At 40.0% G+C, this 19404-nt stretch overlaps 1 protein-coding gene and 1 long non-coding RNA gene across 2 annotated transcripts in view; one reads left to right on the top strand and one right to left on the bottom strand.

Annotated features, from left to right (window-relative positions):
- Positions 1-1762: 1762 nt before the first annotated feature.
- LOC122540710 lies at positions 1763-6959 on the bottom strand. Its single transcript, XR_006309386.1, has 3 exons — positions 6883-6959; positions 6186-6287; positions 1763-1963 (listed from the first exon to the last, which is right to left on the bottom strand). It is a non-coding gene; the product is annotated as an uncharacterized LOC122540710 (long non-coding RNA).
- A 79-nt stretch (positions 6960-7038) lies between these two features.
- Positions 7039-19404, top strand: part of opcml (opioid binding protein/cell adhesion molecule-like) — a 2226798-nt gene continuing 2214432 nt past the window's right edge. Inside the window, exon 1 of the mRNA XM_043676830.1 lies at positions 7039-7312. Within this exon, the coding sequence (XP_043532765.1) occupies positions 7252-7312 (61 nt within the window). The 5' untranslated portion in view covers positions 7039-7251. The remainder of the gene's footprint in view (positions 7313-19404) is intronic.

Raw genomic sequence — 19404 nt, 5'->3', positions numbered from 1 at the left:
GTCAGATTCTATTGTATCTGGGCTGATGAATCCACCTTTCATGGCAAAATGTCTTCATTTTCCTCAACTAAGTATCCTCCTCCTCCACTGCATTGCCAGTGCGTTAGACAGTGTCAATTCTGTTTCCTATACATCTATCATCTTATATTGCCCTCAGTTCCTCATTATCTATCTCAGCAGTTTAATTCTCCAGTCTTATCAGACCATAAGTGTGTTCTTTCATTAGAGAGACACAACTAATGGTGGTTAATCTGAGGGCCACCACACCTTAGCTAATGGGAGAGGTTGAGAAGGAGAGCCTTTCATGGTAACTGCAGTCTGTGTGGGGATTGAAAATCACACTACTTTGCAAACCATCTGTCCAGCCCACTGAGATAATATCCACAGTTAGCACATTATCTTCTGCCATTCTCTCATCTCTATGTGATGCCTGCAGTCAGCATTTCTTCCCTGCCTTTTCTGCTTTGCATTCTGATGGAATGGCTTCCTTTGCAGCAATCTCAGTCATACTGAAATCAGCCACAATAACTCCTTCCCTTTTCACAATGTGTGACTTCCAGGCTGGGCCAACAGTTATTGCCCATCCCTGGCTCCTCTTACGAAGATAGTGGTAAGCTGCCCGTGTAAAGTGCTTGTAGTTCATTTGTTTTAGATAGACCCAGAATACTGTGAGGTGAGGGAAGATTTTGACTCAGCAACACTGAAGGAATGATGATATATTTCCAAGCCAAGATGGTGAGTGGCTTGGAAGCTAACATGCAGGTGGTAGTGTTCCATGTATCTGCTGCTTTGGTCTTTTTGAAGATCATGGTTGTGGATTTGGAAATATGCTGTTTATCAATCCTTGGTGAATTACTGCAATGTATCTTTTTACAAATACTATACATTTGTGCTGGTGAGCATCAGTGGGAAGAAGTGGATGTTTGTGGATGTGGTACCAAACAGCCTGTAGGAATGATCCTGAGCTTCCTATCATTCATCACTTTGATTCTCTGTCCCACTGCTGCTGGGATTTCTCTGACCTTCGCTTCCTCCACTGTACTAATGGAAGGAAAACATACCCATTTGTTTCTCCACACCTGCCCACTTTGCCTGCCTGTCTACTTGCTGCAAACCTCTAAATATATTCCATTGTGATGAAAGGCTATTGAGCTAAATCATTAATTCTGCTTTTTTCAATAGATGCTACAGGATATGTTTTGAAGCACTTTGTTTTTATTACAAACTGTTGAATATTTTGTTTCTTCGAGCAAAAGAACTCATAGCCGAGTCAGAACAAGATGGAAATTCTCCATGAACATTATCTTCCATGTTTTTGTTTCCATGAAAAGAATGGCTTGCAGCTGCTCAAATGATCAAATTCCAATTTTGGGATATGACAAAATTGCTAAGAGCAAGACAACAATGGTTTTACATTCCATGTCTTTTGTTACACAGCCAACGATGGTTTTGTTGTCTGTGTAACAAAAGACATAGAATGTAAAACTCCATACATTTTGCAAATTGATAAAGTAAGGGAACGAACTTCCAGAGCATCATTGCAAAACAAAAAAATAAAATCTCAATAGCAAGGGAAAGATGGTGATAATGAATTAATAAGGTTATCCAAGACATAAATTGGATCTGAAATAAAGAATGTAATGGGTCATTTGTAGTAAAATCTCATTACTAGGTAGTAGACCCAAATGTATTACAATGCATTTTTTGCAGAGTCGCACAACTTGCTGTAACTATTTCTGAGGGAGATTGAAAACTACCAGGTTTTGAAAACATTCCAGGAGATATAGATATCAGAATTGGCATACAATTTATTACAAAAATCAATTGGTCTGCTGATTACAAAGGTACCTCGGGTGTCTCTGAGCACATAAGTAGAATGGAACTCCTCCAGTTATGCAGCCGAACACTTTGATTTTTCAGAATATGTGCACAAATATTTCAACTTTTGTTAGCAGGACAGCCCCTGAAATGAGAAAACAGGAACTTCAGAATAAGTATTAATTTCTTTAATAATGTTAAAGAGACAGAGAGCAGAATTTTCCACTATCTTGGGTGAAGTGACCAATGGGAAGGAGGTTGGGCCTATTTAGGTTAGATTAGATTAGATTCCCTCCAGTGTGGAAACAGGCTCTTTAGCCCAACAAGTACACACCAACCTTCTGAAGACTAACCCACTCAGACCCATTTCCCTTTGACTAATGCACCTAACACTATGGACAATTTAGCATGACCTGCACATCTTTTGGACTGTGGGAGGAAACCGGATCACCCAGAGGAAGCCCACGCAGACACAGGGAGAATGTGCAAACTCCACACAGACAGTCACCCGAGGCTGGAATCAAACCTGGGATTCTGGCAATGTGAATCAAATTCCAAAGATGGGGCAAAGCTTCCCGCTTGATTGGCACTACATCCACAAGCATCTACTCCATCTACAACTCCACCACTCAGTTGCAGCAGTGTGTACTATCTGCAAGACGCACTGCAGAGATTCACCAAAGAGCTTAGATAGCACCTTCTAAACACATGACCTCATCCATCTAGAAAGACAACGGCAGCAGTTATATGGGAACATCACTACCTGTAAATTTCCCCTCAAAGCCATTCACAATCCTACCTTGGACATTTATTGGCTTTCCTTCATTGTTGCTGGGTCAGAATCCTGGAATTCCCTCTCTAAGGAAATTGTGGGTCTACCTACAACACATTGACTGCAACAGTTTAAGAAGAGATCTCCCTACTGCCTTCTCAAGGGCAATTAGAGACGGGCAATAAATGCTGAGTTAGCCAGAAATGCCCACGTCCCATGAGTGAATAAAAGAAGAAAAACTAGTTGTCATTAATGATGATTGCATGACAAAAGTTGACATAGGTCATGGCAGACCATCTGCCAAGAAACTCACTGGCATTCACTTTACCAAAAAATGTGAAAATTCAGCTATAGAGTGATACAGTCATTGTTGAAGAGAGGAATGCTAGTCAACTCATCAGTTCCAAACCAATTCTCTGCAGCGTGATCCAGAGTTCCCTTGCTTTATCCTCATAGCTCTGCAAGTTTATTTGCCCCAAGTGCTCATCCAATTTTCTTTGGAAATCAACATAGCTTCCAATTCACTACCGGTAGTGAGTTTCAAATCATTATCACCACTGTAAATTAAGTTCTTTGTCTGTATCTCTTGACCTGACCGTAAGCCTGTGTCCATCAATTCTTGCACCAACAGTTAAATTTTTGGTTTTGTTTATTTAAGCCTGACATAATCTTATACACCTGTATCAAACCTCTCCTTGATTCCCTTCATTCCAAGGATGACAATCCCAACTTCTCCAATCTAATTTTACAGCTAAAATCACTTATGCCTGGAACCATTCTGGTAAATCTCCTCTGCACCCTCTCAAGGACTCTCACATACATCTAAAGAGTGGTGATTCTAAGCCTGATACTAATTATTCTAGTTTCAATCAAAGGCTGGATCTTGGAAAAGTGCAAAATAATAATGCAGTTTCTCCAGCAGAAATAAGAGTGTCATTTGCTAATTATTACTGACAAATCCAAAAATAATCTTACAGGAACTTTACATATTTCAGGATGAATTATGGAAAGAAATACAAGGGTGAATGAACTTGATAATGGATCCTTCTAATTATCCATATTGCAAATAAGCCTGAATTGAAAGTAAAATTCTTTATGTTGTATAATGGATAGTTCCCATGCAACTGTGGACAGTGTGGTATCCTATATGTTAATCATAAGGCTGCAGTGAGGTACTTGGAAAATTAATAAGCATGCTAAAGACCAGTTTTCTTTTGAGGAAGCTTAAAAAATAGTGACAGGCTTTCCTTGGAGCTGTGAAAAGCCAAGTGGTATGTGGCTGGGATTGCTAACCTAGCAGGAAGATGGCTTTTGTGAAACAAAACTAGTCTGTGAAAGTAGGAGAAAGATTGCATACTGCAGTGATCTCGACACTGATCTTTCAAAACTGCATTCAAACCCTCCAAAGGCTCTGGAATTGAAGTCCTTCTCTATCTGTAAATCTGTAATGCAAACCGAGATCCAAGTCTTTTCTTAATGTAACTCTCAAAGTGAGTAGGCACTCACTATGTTGATACCAAATCTTCAGTCTAGGATAGCAAGTGTTGCATATGAAAATAGCATGCTGATGTAATAGAGGGTAGTCTCATTAGGTTGGGATAAAGGAACATGTGGGCCAGAGTAAGAGGTATGTCAATCTTCTTCGAATAACATTGTCAATTTTGAACATTTGTGGTGAGCTCTCTAATCTTATACTGGGTCATAATTCATTATCCTGAAGGCCATTTACATTAACATTGTTTACGATGAAACAGAATGTGAAATTTGTTTCACAAGGGTTTGCAGCAGCCAAGAAATGGGGAAGGGCTGAGAGGTAGGGAGGAAAGTTATGAAAACTAAGTGGACAGTTTTCAAAGGCAAATTTGTCTGCCACCTTCCGTGATTTGTGAACACATAGCTCCAGTGCTGCTGCTCTTTTCTGGATGATATTTAGCCTCGTTTCAAGACAACGGTAATTACCCAAAGTTCTGCAGAATGTAGTCAAGTATCCAAACAAGAGGAGGCCACTCATCACTTTGGGTCTACTCCACCATTAAAAAAGAACAAGGCTGATCTGACTTTAACCTCTGCACTACATTCCTTCATCACACTCAGATAATATTTCATTACCTTGGCAATCAAGAATCTACCTCTGTCTTAAAAAAACATTCAAACATTCAGCATCTACTGTCTTTTGAGGAAGGGAATTCCAAAGATTCATAACTCGCTGAGAGAAGCTCTTTTTTTCTTCAGCTCTGTCTAATCAGCAATCTCTTTTTTTTTACTTTTACTTCTAATTCTAGATTCTCCCATTACAGGCAACATCTTTTCAACATCCACCTGGTCAAGTCCCTTTAGGATCTGATATGTTTCAATTTCAGTTACTTCTAACTCTTCTAAGCTCCAGAGGATACAGGCATAACCTGCTTTGCCTTTTCTCATAAGGCATTCTGCACATTCCAAGTATTAGTCTTGTAAACCTTCTCTGAAATGCTTCCAATGCATTAACACTCTTCTGCAGGTACCGTGACCAGTACTGTACACAGCACTACAGATGCAGTCTCACCGATGCTCTATAAAACTGAAGTGCAATCTACTCATGCACTCAATTCACCCGACAATAAAACATAGCATTCTATTAGCTTTCCTGATTACTTGCTGTATCTGCACAATCACCTTCTGTGAATCATGCACTTGGACACAAAGATCGCTCTGCAACCTCTTATCATTCAGATAACATGATTGTTTTTTATTCTTTCTGCCAAAATTGACAATTTCACACTTTCCCATATTGTACTCCATTTGATATATCTTTGCTCACTAACTTTACCTATCAACTTCCTTTTGTCATCTCCTTGATGAGCCCTTCACAATTCACTTTCATATCTATCTTTGTGTCATCAGCAAATCTAGCTACAATACTTTCAGTCCCTTCAGCCAAATCATCTATATAAATTGTAAAGAATTGAGGCCCCAGCACCAACCCATATAGCACCACTTATGACATTTGCCAGGCTGAAAAAGATCTATTTATTACTACTCTTTGCATCCCGTTAGACAGCCAATCTTCTATCCATACCAATAAGTTACCACACATCTTTGGAACCTTTTATTTTCTACAAAAACCTTGAAAGTGGTGGCTTATCAAATCAAAAATATGACTGAGTTTACAATATTCAGTCTATGCAGTAATGATACACTGATCCAGAGAATGAACTACAAATAAAATTATGACGAGCAAGTCGTCAAGTGAAAATAAAAGGTCAAGTATCTCAATTGTTTACCATAATGGAGCCCCAAATTGTACGCTCCTGAAATAATTGATTAATTTTAGTATCTTATACCTGTTACATATTGGGGTTGGTTAGCTCAGTTGGCTGGATGGCTAGTTAGTGAATGCCAACAGTGTGGGTTCAATTCCTGCATTGGCTGAGGTCATCTATGAAGGGCCCTCCTCCTCCCATTGACTGGTGTGGTAACCCTCAAATCAATCATCACCAGTTGTCTCTCACTAAAGAGATAATAGAACGATGGTGACTTTACCTTTATTACACACTCTCATCAAGGTGTGATTGCTTCGATTCTAAGCGCAGTCTTCTCAAAATACAGAGCTCACCTTCCAATCACTAATGTTTGGCTCTCCATCCTCCTGACACAGTCTTCATTGTTATTTCACACAATTACATTTGGTTTTCACTGAAGTCATCCTCTTTGAGAACTGTGTTCATTAGGTATGGAGAAAGAAAAGAATATAAGATGATCATCCCCAAAGCATGCAGTGTTACCAAACATTCCAAAGAATGATGTAACTCTTACCCAATTGCCCAGACCTCCAAAAGCTGTGGTGGCATTTCATTTTGCCAAACTCCCCATTTTTGTAAGGAAGGTGGCAGTGTGTAATTCGAGGAGGTAGATTACAATTTAGAAGCCCGGGTTATTAGAGAAGAAAGAATTATAGAATTTTACAACATATAAGAGGCTTCTTGAACCTTCATACCTGTTCATTTTTATCCCAAACCCCAATTTATTCCCTAAATTATTCCACTTCATATACAGGCTCAAATGATTATTTTTACTGTTCTCATAGCATCTGCTTCCAATACACTTTGAGGAAGCAACCCTCTGTTTAAAAGGGAGAAATTTCACCCGAATAGGTCGCCTATTCAGATTTAAAGGGAAAATAAAACACATAGTCCTGGAGACAGGAATTCGCCCCGGTGAAATGTTTCATCCTTTCTATCGGGTGGTTCTATCAGCCTGTCTGGGACTGTGCGAAAGCTCAGAGAGGTGTCTCTTTAAGTATTTGCACCGACCTCTGCAATGATAGCTGCTGCCCATCAGTGGAGCGAGACTCTGGTAGCACAGCCCGTTGTGGAATGAGCCAATGAAGGGATAGAAGTGCTGGGAGCGCGCCTGGCTGTCGTGCACGGTTCCTCACAGCCGAGCGGGGGCGCGCTCCTGCATGTCAGCCAACCAGCCTGCCTGAGCAGGATTCTGTAGTGTGTGTGTACCTCTCTCTCTGCTGCTGCTGCTGCCGATTCTCCCTCACTCGTCCTTCACTTTGCTCGCTCAGTCTGCTGGATTTGTTTAAACCCTTCCGAGACCATCGAACAAGCAAGCCAAGAAGAAGAAGAAGAAAACACAATCATTAATTTAAAAAAAAAAGAAACAAGAAGGGGAAAATGCACGTTTCAGTTTGTGGCATCGTCCTTTTAGGAATGGCTCTCCTCCTCCTTTCTCAAGGTACTGACACTGTCAAAACTGATGCGTTTTATACTCTCACGAATGTTGGCTTGGTAGCCGAATGGTGAACCCAATGTGTTGGAATGTACCGTGCAGTTGTAAACTTTCTTTTTGTTGCATTGCACGGACAAGTCCTGTGTTTGAAGTGAATGTGATAGTAGGCACTGTGTAGTTCAAATCTTGTATTGGTTTCCAGTTGGAACAGCACTCCCATGCTTTCTACCGGACAGACCGAGTTGTTATCACGTTCCCGGGCTGTCGCCTGTTTAAATAGCAATTCGGGCAAAAAGTCATTATTCACCGCTCCCCCCTCCAAAAAGTGGCTGACTTGAGGGTTTGAGCTTCAGGGGGATTCAGTGCAAATTGCAAGTATGCACTGATTGCTTCCACGCACTCCCTCAGTTGAACTTGGGTTCGTGTTACCCGATGGAATCCACGACACATTATTTGTGAAGTGGCACTATTTTTATATATTTTTTTCTTTAAAAAACCCTCCGTTTTAGTTTGAGAGTGTTACCTGGGTAGCTGGGTGAATGGTGCGTCAGTTGAATGCGCAGTGTTTGGTTGGACACAGCCTCTGGTTCTGAAGGAGCTGTGCAAATCTACATAGTGTTGGTATTAGTTCACCAACATCGCTCCTGTTTCACAACAGAACCAAGCGCGGGGCATTTCTTAAAGCCTGCAGTGCACAGTTCTGGTGTTGGAGAGAGGGCCAACTTGCTGGACTGTCCTTTTAAATGTTCAATGGAGGTGACCCAACTTTGGATGATGTGCAGTGTTTAAAGGGACAACCGCCCTCTTTCGTTTGCTTGCAGTTAAAACAATAGGCTGAGGCTCGCACGCCCCAGACTGCCCGTTTAATCGCCTCCGCCGCTAAGTTTCCTCCTTTTAGACTATTTTAACTTCATTGATTCCCTCCGCGGTGGTGGCGAGCAATCCTCAGCGTTCTGCTGCCGCTGGATTTTGCCAGGAGTCTGAGGGAGCTGATTCTAGCCTCGGGAACTCCTGGTCCTGGAATCCAGATGGGTTTCCCCGTCGATGTTTTGTTGGGGGGGGGGGGGGGGAATGGTGGGGGAGTGGTGGTAGGTAATAATTAGTTTGCACTGGGTTTCTCTTCGGAAACAGAGGTTGCTGATGCTGTTCTCTGCAGTTGCCCCGATCGCCGGCCGCGAGCTGTTGCAGCTTATTAGTGTCGAGTGGGGCGTTTGGCTACGAATTGGTGTTGGGGGTTGATTATTGGGAGTTGATCGGTAGAATAGTCTGGGACGGCGCGCTGATGTATTGGTCCGACCGCTCAATCAGCTCAGCACCCTTGAGACTGCTGTACTGTAACTGAAGGAGCTGTCCTTTCAGCACCCAGCTCCCCAGCGAATTCTGCTCGAAGTGACGCGTCTTCACGTTGTTGTTGCTTTTGGGAGAGGGAGATTTATTTCTCAGTGTTCTTTAATGTCCTCCTTTGCAATAAATGCACCTTTTCAGGCATTTCGGCTGCCTCGCCGATCTGCAATCTTCTAGTGTGATTCACCGACCCCTTCCAACACACTTCGCTGCTGAACAGCGGCCGCTTAGATATTCCAGTTGCTGGTGTGACTCTCTGTTTCCGAAGTATTCAGTCGACCAGTTCCATTGTAAACCCGATCCATTCCAGGTCCCTGTCGTTCCAGATGGGAGACAGATGGCACTAAAATTTGACCAGATACCAGCACTTCGTTTGCTTGCCCTCATCAATGTCTGGACCTTGCCTTCTGATGTTTTCTAAAGCTGTTGCGATTTCGACCATTTTACAAGCTTTGAGAGTTGAAGGGATCAGCCCCGACTGGCCAGCCTAGTCTCACTATTGAATCGGATCTTGCTAAAAGGCGTTTTTGCCCACTTTTATTGAAGGTCACTTCACTCCTCTACATTAAGGAGGGTTTTTATTTTTGTTTGACTAAAACATACAGTAAATAACATTACAAGCTTCCCATCACACCACTTGAGACGAAAGCATTTCCATTAATTCCAATTTGCCGGTTTTTTTCTCTCTGTCAGGATTAATCCAGTTAGTCGGTTTGCTGCAGTCTAAATCAGGCCACATGTTATTTAACATGTACAGATTTTGCAGCATAACTCGATTGGAACCATTTCAGGGCATCTCAGTCGAATTCTAAGCTCCAATGAAATTACATTCGAGGCTTGAACTTGTAATGGCTGAAGAAATCGGGGTCTCTCTGAGTTTGAAATCATCAGGTTTGATCTCGTCAGAAATTAAATCTATACTGGTCACCTTCACCCGAATTCAACTTTAAATCTATATCTAACTTGTTCTAATCATTTAATATTCTCAAAAGTAATCTATAAACCACACAAGAAAATTCTTCTGTATGACACAGATGGAAGGTAGTTTAAAATACAGATTAGTGAACTATGATTTTGCTTGAAATTCTGAAAAACAGAGTTAAACTTTTACCCTTTGGATAAGAAACAATTTAGATTTCATTTGATTACTCAGTGGAGCATACCCTATTGTAAGCATGTCACTTATTTTAAAGGCTGGTGATTATGTTAAATTCAAAATATTAAGATCTTGACTTAATTTAAAAAAAAACTGAATAGGAACCAGCTTCACAGATTCATGCCCAGTATAAAGGCACTTTCTGCCTGTACACCATGGCTGTGCAACTTTGTTTATGCCCAGATGGTACTAAATAGGGAACTGGCAGTGTCTACTGATCAACCTGAGCCTTCTATATCTCATGGGCACAGTGAATGTAGAGGGCCCAAATGACACAGTGGTGCTATAATTTACAATAAAAGCTTCATTTAATCAATTAGACATTGCTTACGTTGTTAGGGACTCAACCCCTTGTGTCGCCTTTATTTTTCTTTAATCAACCTACTCAGGCATGTTATGACACAGCACTGGGACTTGAATCTAGATCGTCTAGCCTAGAGATAGTGACACTATTTCAACAGGAGCTCCAGTGTCATCTTTACTACCTTATTAAAATTAGGATAACACAGCCATGAACCATTTTAATTTATGACAATGATCCAGATTTTAATTGGATGGAGTTATAAATGATAGCCAAGAACCCAAAGGGGTGACAAACCAAAAACACCACTTTGGGAAAATTGTGAAATCTAATTGTTGACTGAATTTCATTGTACGCAGTTGTTAACTCTCCATAGGTCAATGTAACACTACTATAATCAGAAGTGGACGTACATTTAAACACTTCATGGTGTAGAAAGTAAGAGCTGTCATGAGTCTGAGAGCATAACTTCTGGAATCAATCACATGATTCATCATACCATACACCCAAGTAGAGTGAGTTTTGAACACTCATTATGTGAACACCTAACATAATGAGAATAATCTTCTACTTAATGATATATTAGGCTTTTATAAATGGATTCTGATGGAGTTGCAATATTCACTTAAATTATCATTCTTTTAGTAGACCATTGCCTCGAAAAACTGAAAATGATGATAACCATAAAATGAAATATAGCACTTTGTACTTTTATTGAAGACTGCCTGAGAAGATTAATTTCGAATGACCTTGTGAAGGTGGCTGCATGCAAGCAGCGTGTGTTCTATATTAGCTGAAAGCAGTGTGATTTCAAAAGATTAAGTGTTTATGTACTGCAACATTGGAGAATCTTTAGGAGCCAGGATATGTTTTGCATTTTTTGTTTGCACATGATACCAAAGTACTTCAGTTTCTATGGAGCCAGTTACAATCCCTGAAGAACTGAATCCTTGAGTTAATAAAAATGGAAAGTAGGCTAAATAAATGAGAACTGGGTCAATAGTTTTACTATATGCATGTTAGTATATGTTTGATTTACTTTACAATGCATGTTGCACATGTTAAACTAGATTGGATACATTCAATAGGAACAAGAAAATCTAGAGCAGACTCTCTTCTGCTCTCCTCCCCCAAAAGTTGGCCTTTTTGAAGAAAAATCAACTACTATTGTTCAGGTTCACATAAATAGGAAATTGCTGATACTGTATCAGGTAAAGAAAAACAAACACAGTACTGCAGTGGGGTGAGTTTAATGTTAAAATTTCTTTTACAAGCCTCAATGATTGCATCTGCAATTAGAGTAATGTTTTGGAGAGGATGTGCAAGATCTGTTGACAAACCACTCATGAGGTGGTTTTCCTATTTATTAATCTATCTATTAATCAGGATCCATGGTCATCAATTGCACTTGAAAATGCATTTGTCCATTCAGGGGTGAAGAAACTCTTCAAAACAAAATCCAAAAATCATGAATGCTGAAAAACTAATATGAAATCAGAAGTACAGGAAAACATTAAAGTCAAAGTACATTTTCAAAGAGGGAAACAGTTTTGATTTGTTAATAGTTGACCTTTTAATCGAACCAGAAGATATTTGGAGGTAACAGTGTTAGTGGGAACCATCGAGAGTAGGCTAGTGAAACAGTTTTAGGAAATTAACGTATGAGGATGAAAAAGGAAATGAAATGAGAACAAGAGAAAGGATGACAAACTTTTGCAGTAGATTAAGGATAAGATGAATTGAAATACAAAATGGCTGATGTGCAAATGTTAGCTTGTGCATGGCATACTGTTTTTAATGTATTTGCTTCATCAGTTCAACTGTAGAGGCTGCCAATTTGATTCAATATGTTGATGAATTTGTTGCACATCAGGGTTATGGTCAGACTATCCTATTAGTTCATTGAACAGCATTTTTGCCTAAGCCAGGAAGAATGTTAAAGTCCAAAGGACAAAAAACAATACTTCTCTACTCCTGTGAAGTTGGCACATTTTAAAATGTGAAAAAACCTTCATACTTCCATGGTAAAGTCAGTCCTCAAAGAATTATTAGTTTGTGCTGATGTAGTGAACAACAGTTGAATCTTTATTAATGTAGGAGAGATTGATTAAAAGAGGTCTTAGCCTCTTCTCACTCTTGATAATCATTCATGGAAGCTGTTGTGGTTCTGTTCGCCGAGCTGGAAGTTTTTGTTGCAAACGTTTCGTCCCCTGGCTAGGCGACATCATCAGCCTGACAGCCAGACTACTGCGACCCCTAGGACTCATAACGGCACACAAACCAACAGCCATGCTCAGACAACAACTCACCAGAACGAAGGACCCGATATCCAAAATGAGCAAAACTAATGTAGTGTACAAAATACCATGCAAGGACTGCACAAAACACTATATAGGACAAACAGGAAGACAGCTAACAATCCGCATACATGAACATCAACTAGCCACAAAACGACACGACCAGCTATCCTTAGTAGCCACACACGCAGACAACAAGCAACATGAATTCAACTGGGACAAGACTACTATCATAGGGCAAGCCAGACAGAGAACAGCCAGGGAATTCCTAGAGGCATGGCATTCATCCACAAACTCCATCAACAAACACGTCGACCTGCACCCAATATACCAACCACTACAGCGGACAGCTGAAACTGACAACCGGGAGCGGCAGGGACAGACCACTATAAACACCGGAGGAAACATCAAAGAAGCGCTTCGCAGGAGGCTCCCAAGCACTGATGATGTCGCCTAGCCAGGGGATGAAACGTTTGCAACAAAAACTTCCAGCTCGGCGAACAGAACCACAACAACGAGCACCCGAGCTACAAATCTTCGCACAAACTTTGAATTCATGGAAGCTTTTGCAATTAATGTTTTTCTTTTGAAATATAGATAGAAAATGCTGGAAATAGTCAATTGGTCAGGTCACATTTGTGGAGAGAAAAAACACAAAACTTTCAGGGCTGTAGCTCCATATGGATCTGGAAAATATTATAGATGTAACCAATTTTAAACAAGTCCTGAGATCAGAAAGTCACAACAGAAGCAAAGAACAAAAAGGAAGGCGTTTGATAGAGTAGGAAGTAGGAATGAGTCAAGTGACAGAGAATAATGGTGCAAGGCAAAAGAAGCTGCTAATTGGACAAAACTCCCCCTCCCAACCAAAATTAGGAAGTATTTGACCATTTTTGGATTTTTGGAGCTCTCTTCCACAAACAACAGTGGTTGTTGGATTAGTTGTTATTTTTAAATCTGTAATAGATAATTTGTTGTTAAGCAAAGACCTTCAAGGATGTGAGCCAATGGCAGCTCTACGCAGTTAGGCACAGAACAGCCACAATCCCACTTTATGGTAGATTAGGCTTGAGACACTGAATGGCCTCACCTGTTCCTATGAAAATGGGTCGATATGAGGTGTAAATAGAAACAGCTAGATATCCCCATCCCCTTATTGTCATAAAACAAAGCAGTTGTTACGTTGGGAAATTGTTCAGTATTTGGTCTGAAAGGCTCTGACTGCGTATTTACATAGTTACACATTATTTTTATGAGGTGCCCTTTCATCAAGTCTCATTTGAAAGATGTAGAAAGGTTAAGGTTAAAGAGATCAGAGTAGGAGTGGTCCAGACAATTCTTGTTACAATGAAATATCAAGCTAGAGACAACATTTCACATACCGATTGGATTCCTTTTCATCCGAAATGATTTTATCCTTAATTTCTTGCACATGTCCCATATTCAAGGAAGTGAAAGTTCAAAAGTTCTTCATTGAGCTGGAGGTCAGCTATCATTAGAATAGAAAAACTCCTAATTTCGCTTTCACTCTGTAATCCTAAAAATGGTTTGAACTCTGAAGTTTATAATCTCCATCTCTGAAAGAACACTCCAAGGTTGTAACAGTATGTCAGATGATATGGGGATTGAAACAGACAGATTAGAATGCTGGTTAATTGTGATAAATGTTTTTGGTTTGCAATTGATGTGTCCTTCTTACAAATGGTAGAAGCTGAGCATTGTCATATAGTGTCTGAAGCATTAGTTGAAATATTAACTTGCTCCTCTTTAGGATAAAGTATTTGCAAGAAGAGGCACACACTAGATGTATTCATCATACATCAGAAAATAGTTTCTTGGACTGAATTCTATCAGTACTGTCTGGCAAATGAGGATAAAAGCATCTCATAGCTGATGTAGTTCAGTCTTCCTAAAGGTTAATGAACTGTAAGCACTTACTATCCATTTGTACGTTTACATTGCGTATCAACAATTCAACAACCAAATTGTTCTCTCAAGTCGTTTATGCAGCCTTCCACAATACTAATCCTAGGAGCATTAGGAGCATTACACTCACAGAAATATGTGGGTTGAATATTTGGGCTGTCTGAGAGTTGCATTGCAATGGATGATCAGTCTCCCCCATAACTGGTCTCCAAGTAGTTGACCAGACTACTTCCTCTCTGAGCATGCCTGCTGTTACCCTGAAGCAATGGGAGGTGATGGTTGTGTATTAGTGGTATTATTCATGGCCTGATAAACAGTGTTATCACTGGACTGATAAACTAGAGACCCAGGTAATATTCTGAGCACCTGGGTTCAAATCACACTGGGGCCGATGGTGGAATACAAATTCCATAAAAATCTGGAATTGAAATATGATGTTGGCCATGAATCCATTGTTGAGTATCAGGGGAAAATTAAAAATCTAGTTCATTCATGTCCTTTAGGGAAGGCATATGTCATTCTTACCTGGGCTGGGCCTACATGTGACTTTAGACCCATAGCAATGTGGTTGACTCTCAACTGTCCTCTATGCAACCAATGCTGACCTAGCCAGTGATGCCCCCATTCTGTGAATGAATAAACAAAACTTTCTCTTCTACCCCGGTCTGTGCATGCAACTTGCATGATCAGTCCTTGGTAGATTATCCGTGACTAGTTACTTGACCACTAGTTGGCATCACAACTGTGTCATGTTCCCAACAGTTAGTTGACTCTTCACCATTTACAACATCTGCTTGTTTTTAGGGTCTTATCTCTTTGTTTTAATCACATTAAACAGCTAGGTCCTTTGTCTTATAATGTTTGGAAAGGCAACTCAACATTATCTCTCTCCACATATCCCAGGTCTCCAAACAATCTGTCCCACTTTGTATCCTAATTATGCTACTACAGATGTTACAAACATTTCTTGAATGTTGACCTCATGAACCCTTGAGGCTTCAACGTTCCCACTTATAATTTGCACAGTTACACATTGTTTTTATTTAGCACATTCTGATTTAATTTAGATCATTGCCACTTACCATGTTTAAGTTTGCTACCTCCATTACTCCTTAAGCCAGTTCACATGCCATTCATGGACACTAACTTCTGCAGTGGTTGCTTATGAAATAATATTTTATTTTGAAGCAAGGACAAGCTTGAATAGGATTGTCAAGTTTTCAACCAACAGCTTTATAGAACAGAGCAACTTTGTTTTGGGGAATCCCACTCGCGTGCCCCACTCGGATGTGCTACTACATCAAAGATCAGTGTTTCAACTCAGTTTAAGTGGGTCCCACATGAATTGTAAGCCATTCTATTGGATTCTGTTAGAGACCCTTTGGAATGAATGGCTTCAAGAGAATAAATAGGTGTTGGAAAGTTACCTGCTAAATTTCTATCAGTATTTGTTCATTGTTGAGTGTAAGTCCATGTCTAATCTGTTTTGCAATTGTGTTTTCCTGTGAGCTTTGAGCTTCTGGCTTGTGGGTACTGGTGATGGTGCATATTACATTGTGAGGACATTAAGCCAATTCTTATTGTGATATCAACAGTAACCAGTAGGGAAAATTGTCAATCCATCTACTCTATTTGAAGCATTATTCTAAGTTTTCTTTATTTCTGTGAAATTATGATAATTTAAATGTCACTTGTTAAGGGAGAGGAAATAACATCTCATGAATGCAAAATTTCCTCATAAATAGATCAGCTCAGCTGTTAATTTCCTTTATTTCTGATATGAATAGAATATTTGTCCCTATTATTCAGTAAATGAGTCACAATATTTGACTTTGTCCTTAGCTGAACAAACACCAATAAAGTGAAGCTGGTCAATTTTAGTTCTTGTGGCATGCTCTGAAATATTAAATGTCTTCTGAACGTAGGATGTCAACATGTTTTATTACTGCAAGCTGCATTTCCCATCTAGATTCTCATAATGACATGCATTGATCACATCAATTCACTTCAATCTGGATCTACATTTAAGAGCATGAGGACGAACTTGCAAGCATTCCCATTCCCATTCCATTCCATAAACATGTTCAAAGATTGATCCACTCCATACACCAGTCTGTTCTGCTCCAGATCTGGAGGATTTTTACTTCACATTTGGGTAAAACACATTTCTGTATGAGAATCTCAAATCAACACATCTCAAAATGGGCCTATATCTGAGGATAGAAAATAAGTGTCATGATGTTGAATTGAAAAAGAACAATGTCTTGAGCAATCTCTGGATAATGGTAATTTCATGGTGTCAGTTTGAACTAATTTATAAATGAGATGTGATTAAACTGATTTATAATTATTGGTGCATGATTTATGTTTGTTAGATAAATAGTATGACACATTTTCATGGTTCAGAATTCTTGTTTGTTTTGAGTTGACTGATTTTGTGTGGACTTAATCATATTTAAATTCTGAACTAGAAGATACATCATAAAATTTACTAGCCAGTTTGAATTATGCACTTCACACACTTAAATCAATGCAGTCCACACTTGCAGTACTGCTGTAGATAACCCATTCACCATTAAATCTAAACTCTGCGCTTGTGAAGATACATGATGTACAATTCATAAATGATTCTTGATGGAGAAAATGTCTTGAATTTGGGGTTTGTAAATCAGGTTGATATTGAGCCAGCATATTTGTAATGCTTCCTAAAAGGTGACACATCTTTTAGGAAGCATGAGTGTTTGATCCCTTTGCATAAATTCTTAACTCTTGCATTTTAATTGACAATGTTTCAATGCTTTCAATAGAAGTATTTTGAGGATAGAAGGCTAATGGATTAGTTTAGCTGCCAGGGATTAAACTTGCATTGGATCACTGGATTTGCTCCAATAAAAATGTATCCTTATTGAGTGTAAATAGATGAGCATGATGCACCAGTAATTCAGACAGGTAAGGGTTATGACAACATTCATCATTTTTGCACCTCTTTTCAGTATGATACCTATTCTGTGATTGGTGTTTCTGTTTTTTTCATCGACAATTTTGTGACCAATACTGGGATCTGGTTGTGACCAGGATTTAGTATTAAGCAGCATGTGGTTGCAATGGTCAAGATATGATGTATTGACTGCATATCTTGTCACTTATTTAAAAAAAAAAGAAATTTAATATTTTATAATGTTGTGCACACACTATATTAGAATCTTGAATCTGGGTTTGAGCATTTAGCGAAGATATAACATACACATTTGACGAGGCAAAACAATTATTTCACTGGTCACCATGGTCATAACGTTGGATTGGGATTCATCACCTGTTACTATACAATATATCCTGTTTGACTCATGAAGTGCTGAGTGACATCAATGGCATGGATTCAATTCCCACACTGGCTGATGTTACCATGAAGGACCCTCCTGCTCAACCTCTCCCCTCATCTGAGGGGGTGACTCTCAGGTTAAACCACCCCCAATATTCTCTCTCTAATGAGAAAGCAGCCTCTGTCCAGGGGTAGGACCATGGTGATTGTCTTCCAAATAGAGTAATAAAATTCCATTCATCTCACTTTCCATAATCTCTGGTTTCCTCTTTCCGAAGTACTAATTCCCTTGAAAAATAATTTATGACCTCAAAATCTTTCCATATTATGACCATTGTATATGTAAAACTAAAACTTTCTTCGAACCTCCCTTGCATTAGTTGTCAGCCTTGACTCAGTGATAGAATCATCAACTCTGAATCAGATTCCTGTGAATTCAAGTCCCACTCTAAAGCATTGAATCTAAAATCTGAATCCTCTGAAGTAGACGTAAAAAGAAAAATCCATGGAATCATTTCAAAGAATAGTAGGATATTTCTCCAATGGATGCTGTTCCCTCCATGCTTCACGTCAGCTCTGATGAAGCGTTATCTAGACTCAAAACGTTAACCTTCTCTCTCTCCATGGATGCCGCATGACCCACTGTGATTTCCAGCATTTTTGTTTTAAGTATTTCTTCATTGAGATTGAAACCACAATAAAACATTACAGGTAAATCTAACCTGGCCAATTAATGCCTCACTTGTCTACTCCCAATCTTCAACTGAGTGATGAAAGGTATGATCAATAGTGACTTACCCAACAATAATGTGCTCACTAACACTCATTTGAGTTTTACCAGGGCCACCCAGCTCCTGTTCCTGATTACAGACTTGATCCCAGTCTGGACAAAAGACCTGCTGAAGTGAGAGTAACTGCCCTAACGTTAAGTCAGTTTTTTTTTAACAATGTGTTGTATCAAAGAACCCAGGAATTGGGGGGGAACACTGTTCATTTGTATAGCTACCACAAAATTAAGCTAATTGTGGTTGGTAGAGTTCAGTCATCTCAGCCACAGGAAATCACTGTAGAAGTTCCTCAGGCAATTGTCCTCAGCCCAACCATTTTCAACTGCTTTATCAATGACATGACGATGTGGGAAGTAGGATCTCTCTCTCTCTCTCTCTCTCTCTCTCACGGCACGGTGGCTCAGTGTCTCACAGCACCAGGGTCCCAGGTTCGATTCCAGCCTCGGGTGACTGTCTGTGTGGACACGTTCTCCCCGTGTCTGTGTGGGTTTCCTCCGGGTGCTCTGGTTTCCTCCCACAGTCCAAAAATGTGCAGTTTAGGTGAGTTGGCCATGCTAAATTGCCCATAGTGTTAGGTGCATTAGTCAGAGGGAAATGAGTCTGGGTGGGTTACTCTTCAGAGGGTCGGTGTGGACTGGTTGGGCCGAAGGGCCTATTTCCACATTGTAGGGAATCTAATCTAATCAAACACACACCTACTCTCTGTCTGTCTCTCAACCCCTCTCTGTCTCCCTTGCACATCCTTTGCTATCTGTCTGTCTCTCACAACACCCTTGCATCTGTCCCTCTCCCTGTCTGACACACACATGTATCCCTTTGTGTTTCTCACACAAATCCTCTCTGTCTCATAGACACCCTCACTGTCTCTCCCTCCTCTGTATCCCTCTCAAACACAACAAACATTGTCTCTGTCTGTCTGTCTGTCTCTCTTTCTCAATCATACCTCTCCCTTACACCCCTTCTCAAT

The sequence above is a fragment of the Chiloscyllium plagiosum genome, chromosome 35, assembly GCF_004010195.1.
Source record: "Chiloscyllium plagiosum isolate BGI_BamShark_2017 chromosome 35, ASM401019v2, whole genome shotgun sequence".
In the NCBI taxonomy this organism is placed as follows: Eukaryota; Metazoa; Chordata; class Chondrichthyes; order Orectolobiformes; family Hemiscylliidae; genus Chiloscyllium; species Chiloscyllium plagiosum.
This window is presented reverse-complemented; position numbering and strand designations above follow the sequence as displayed.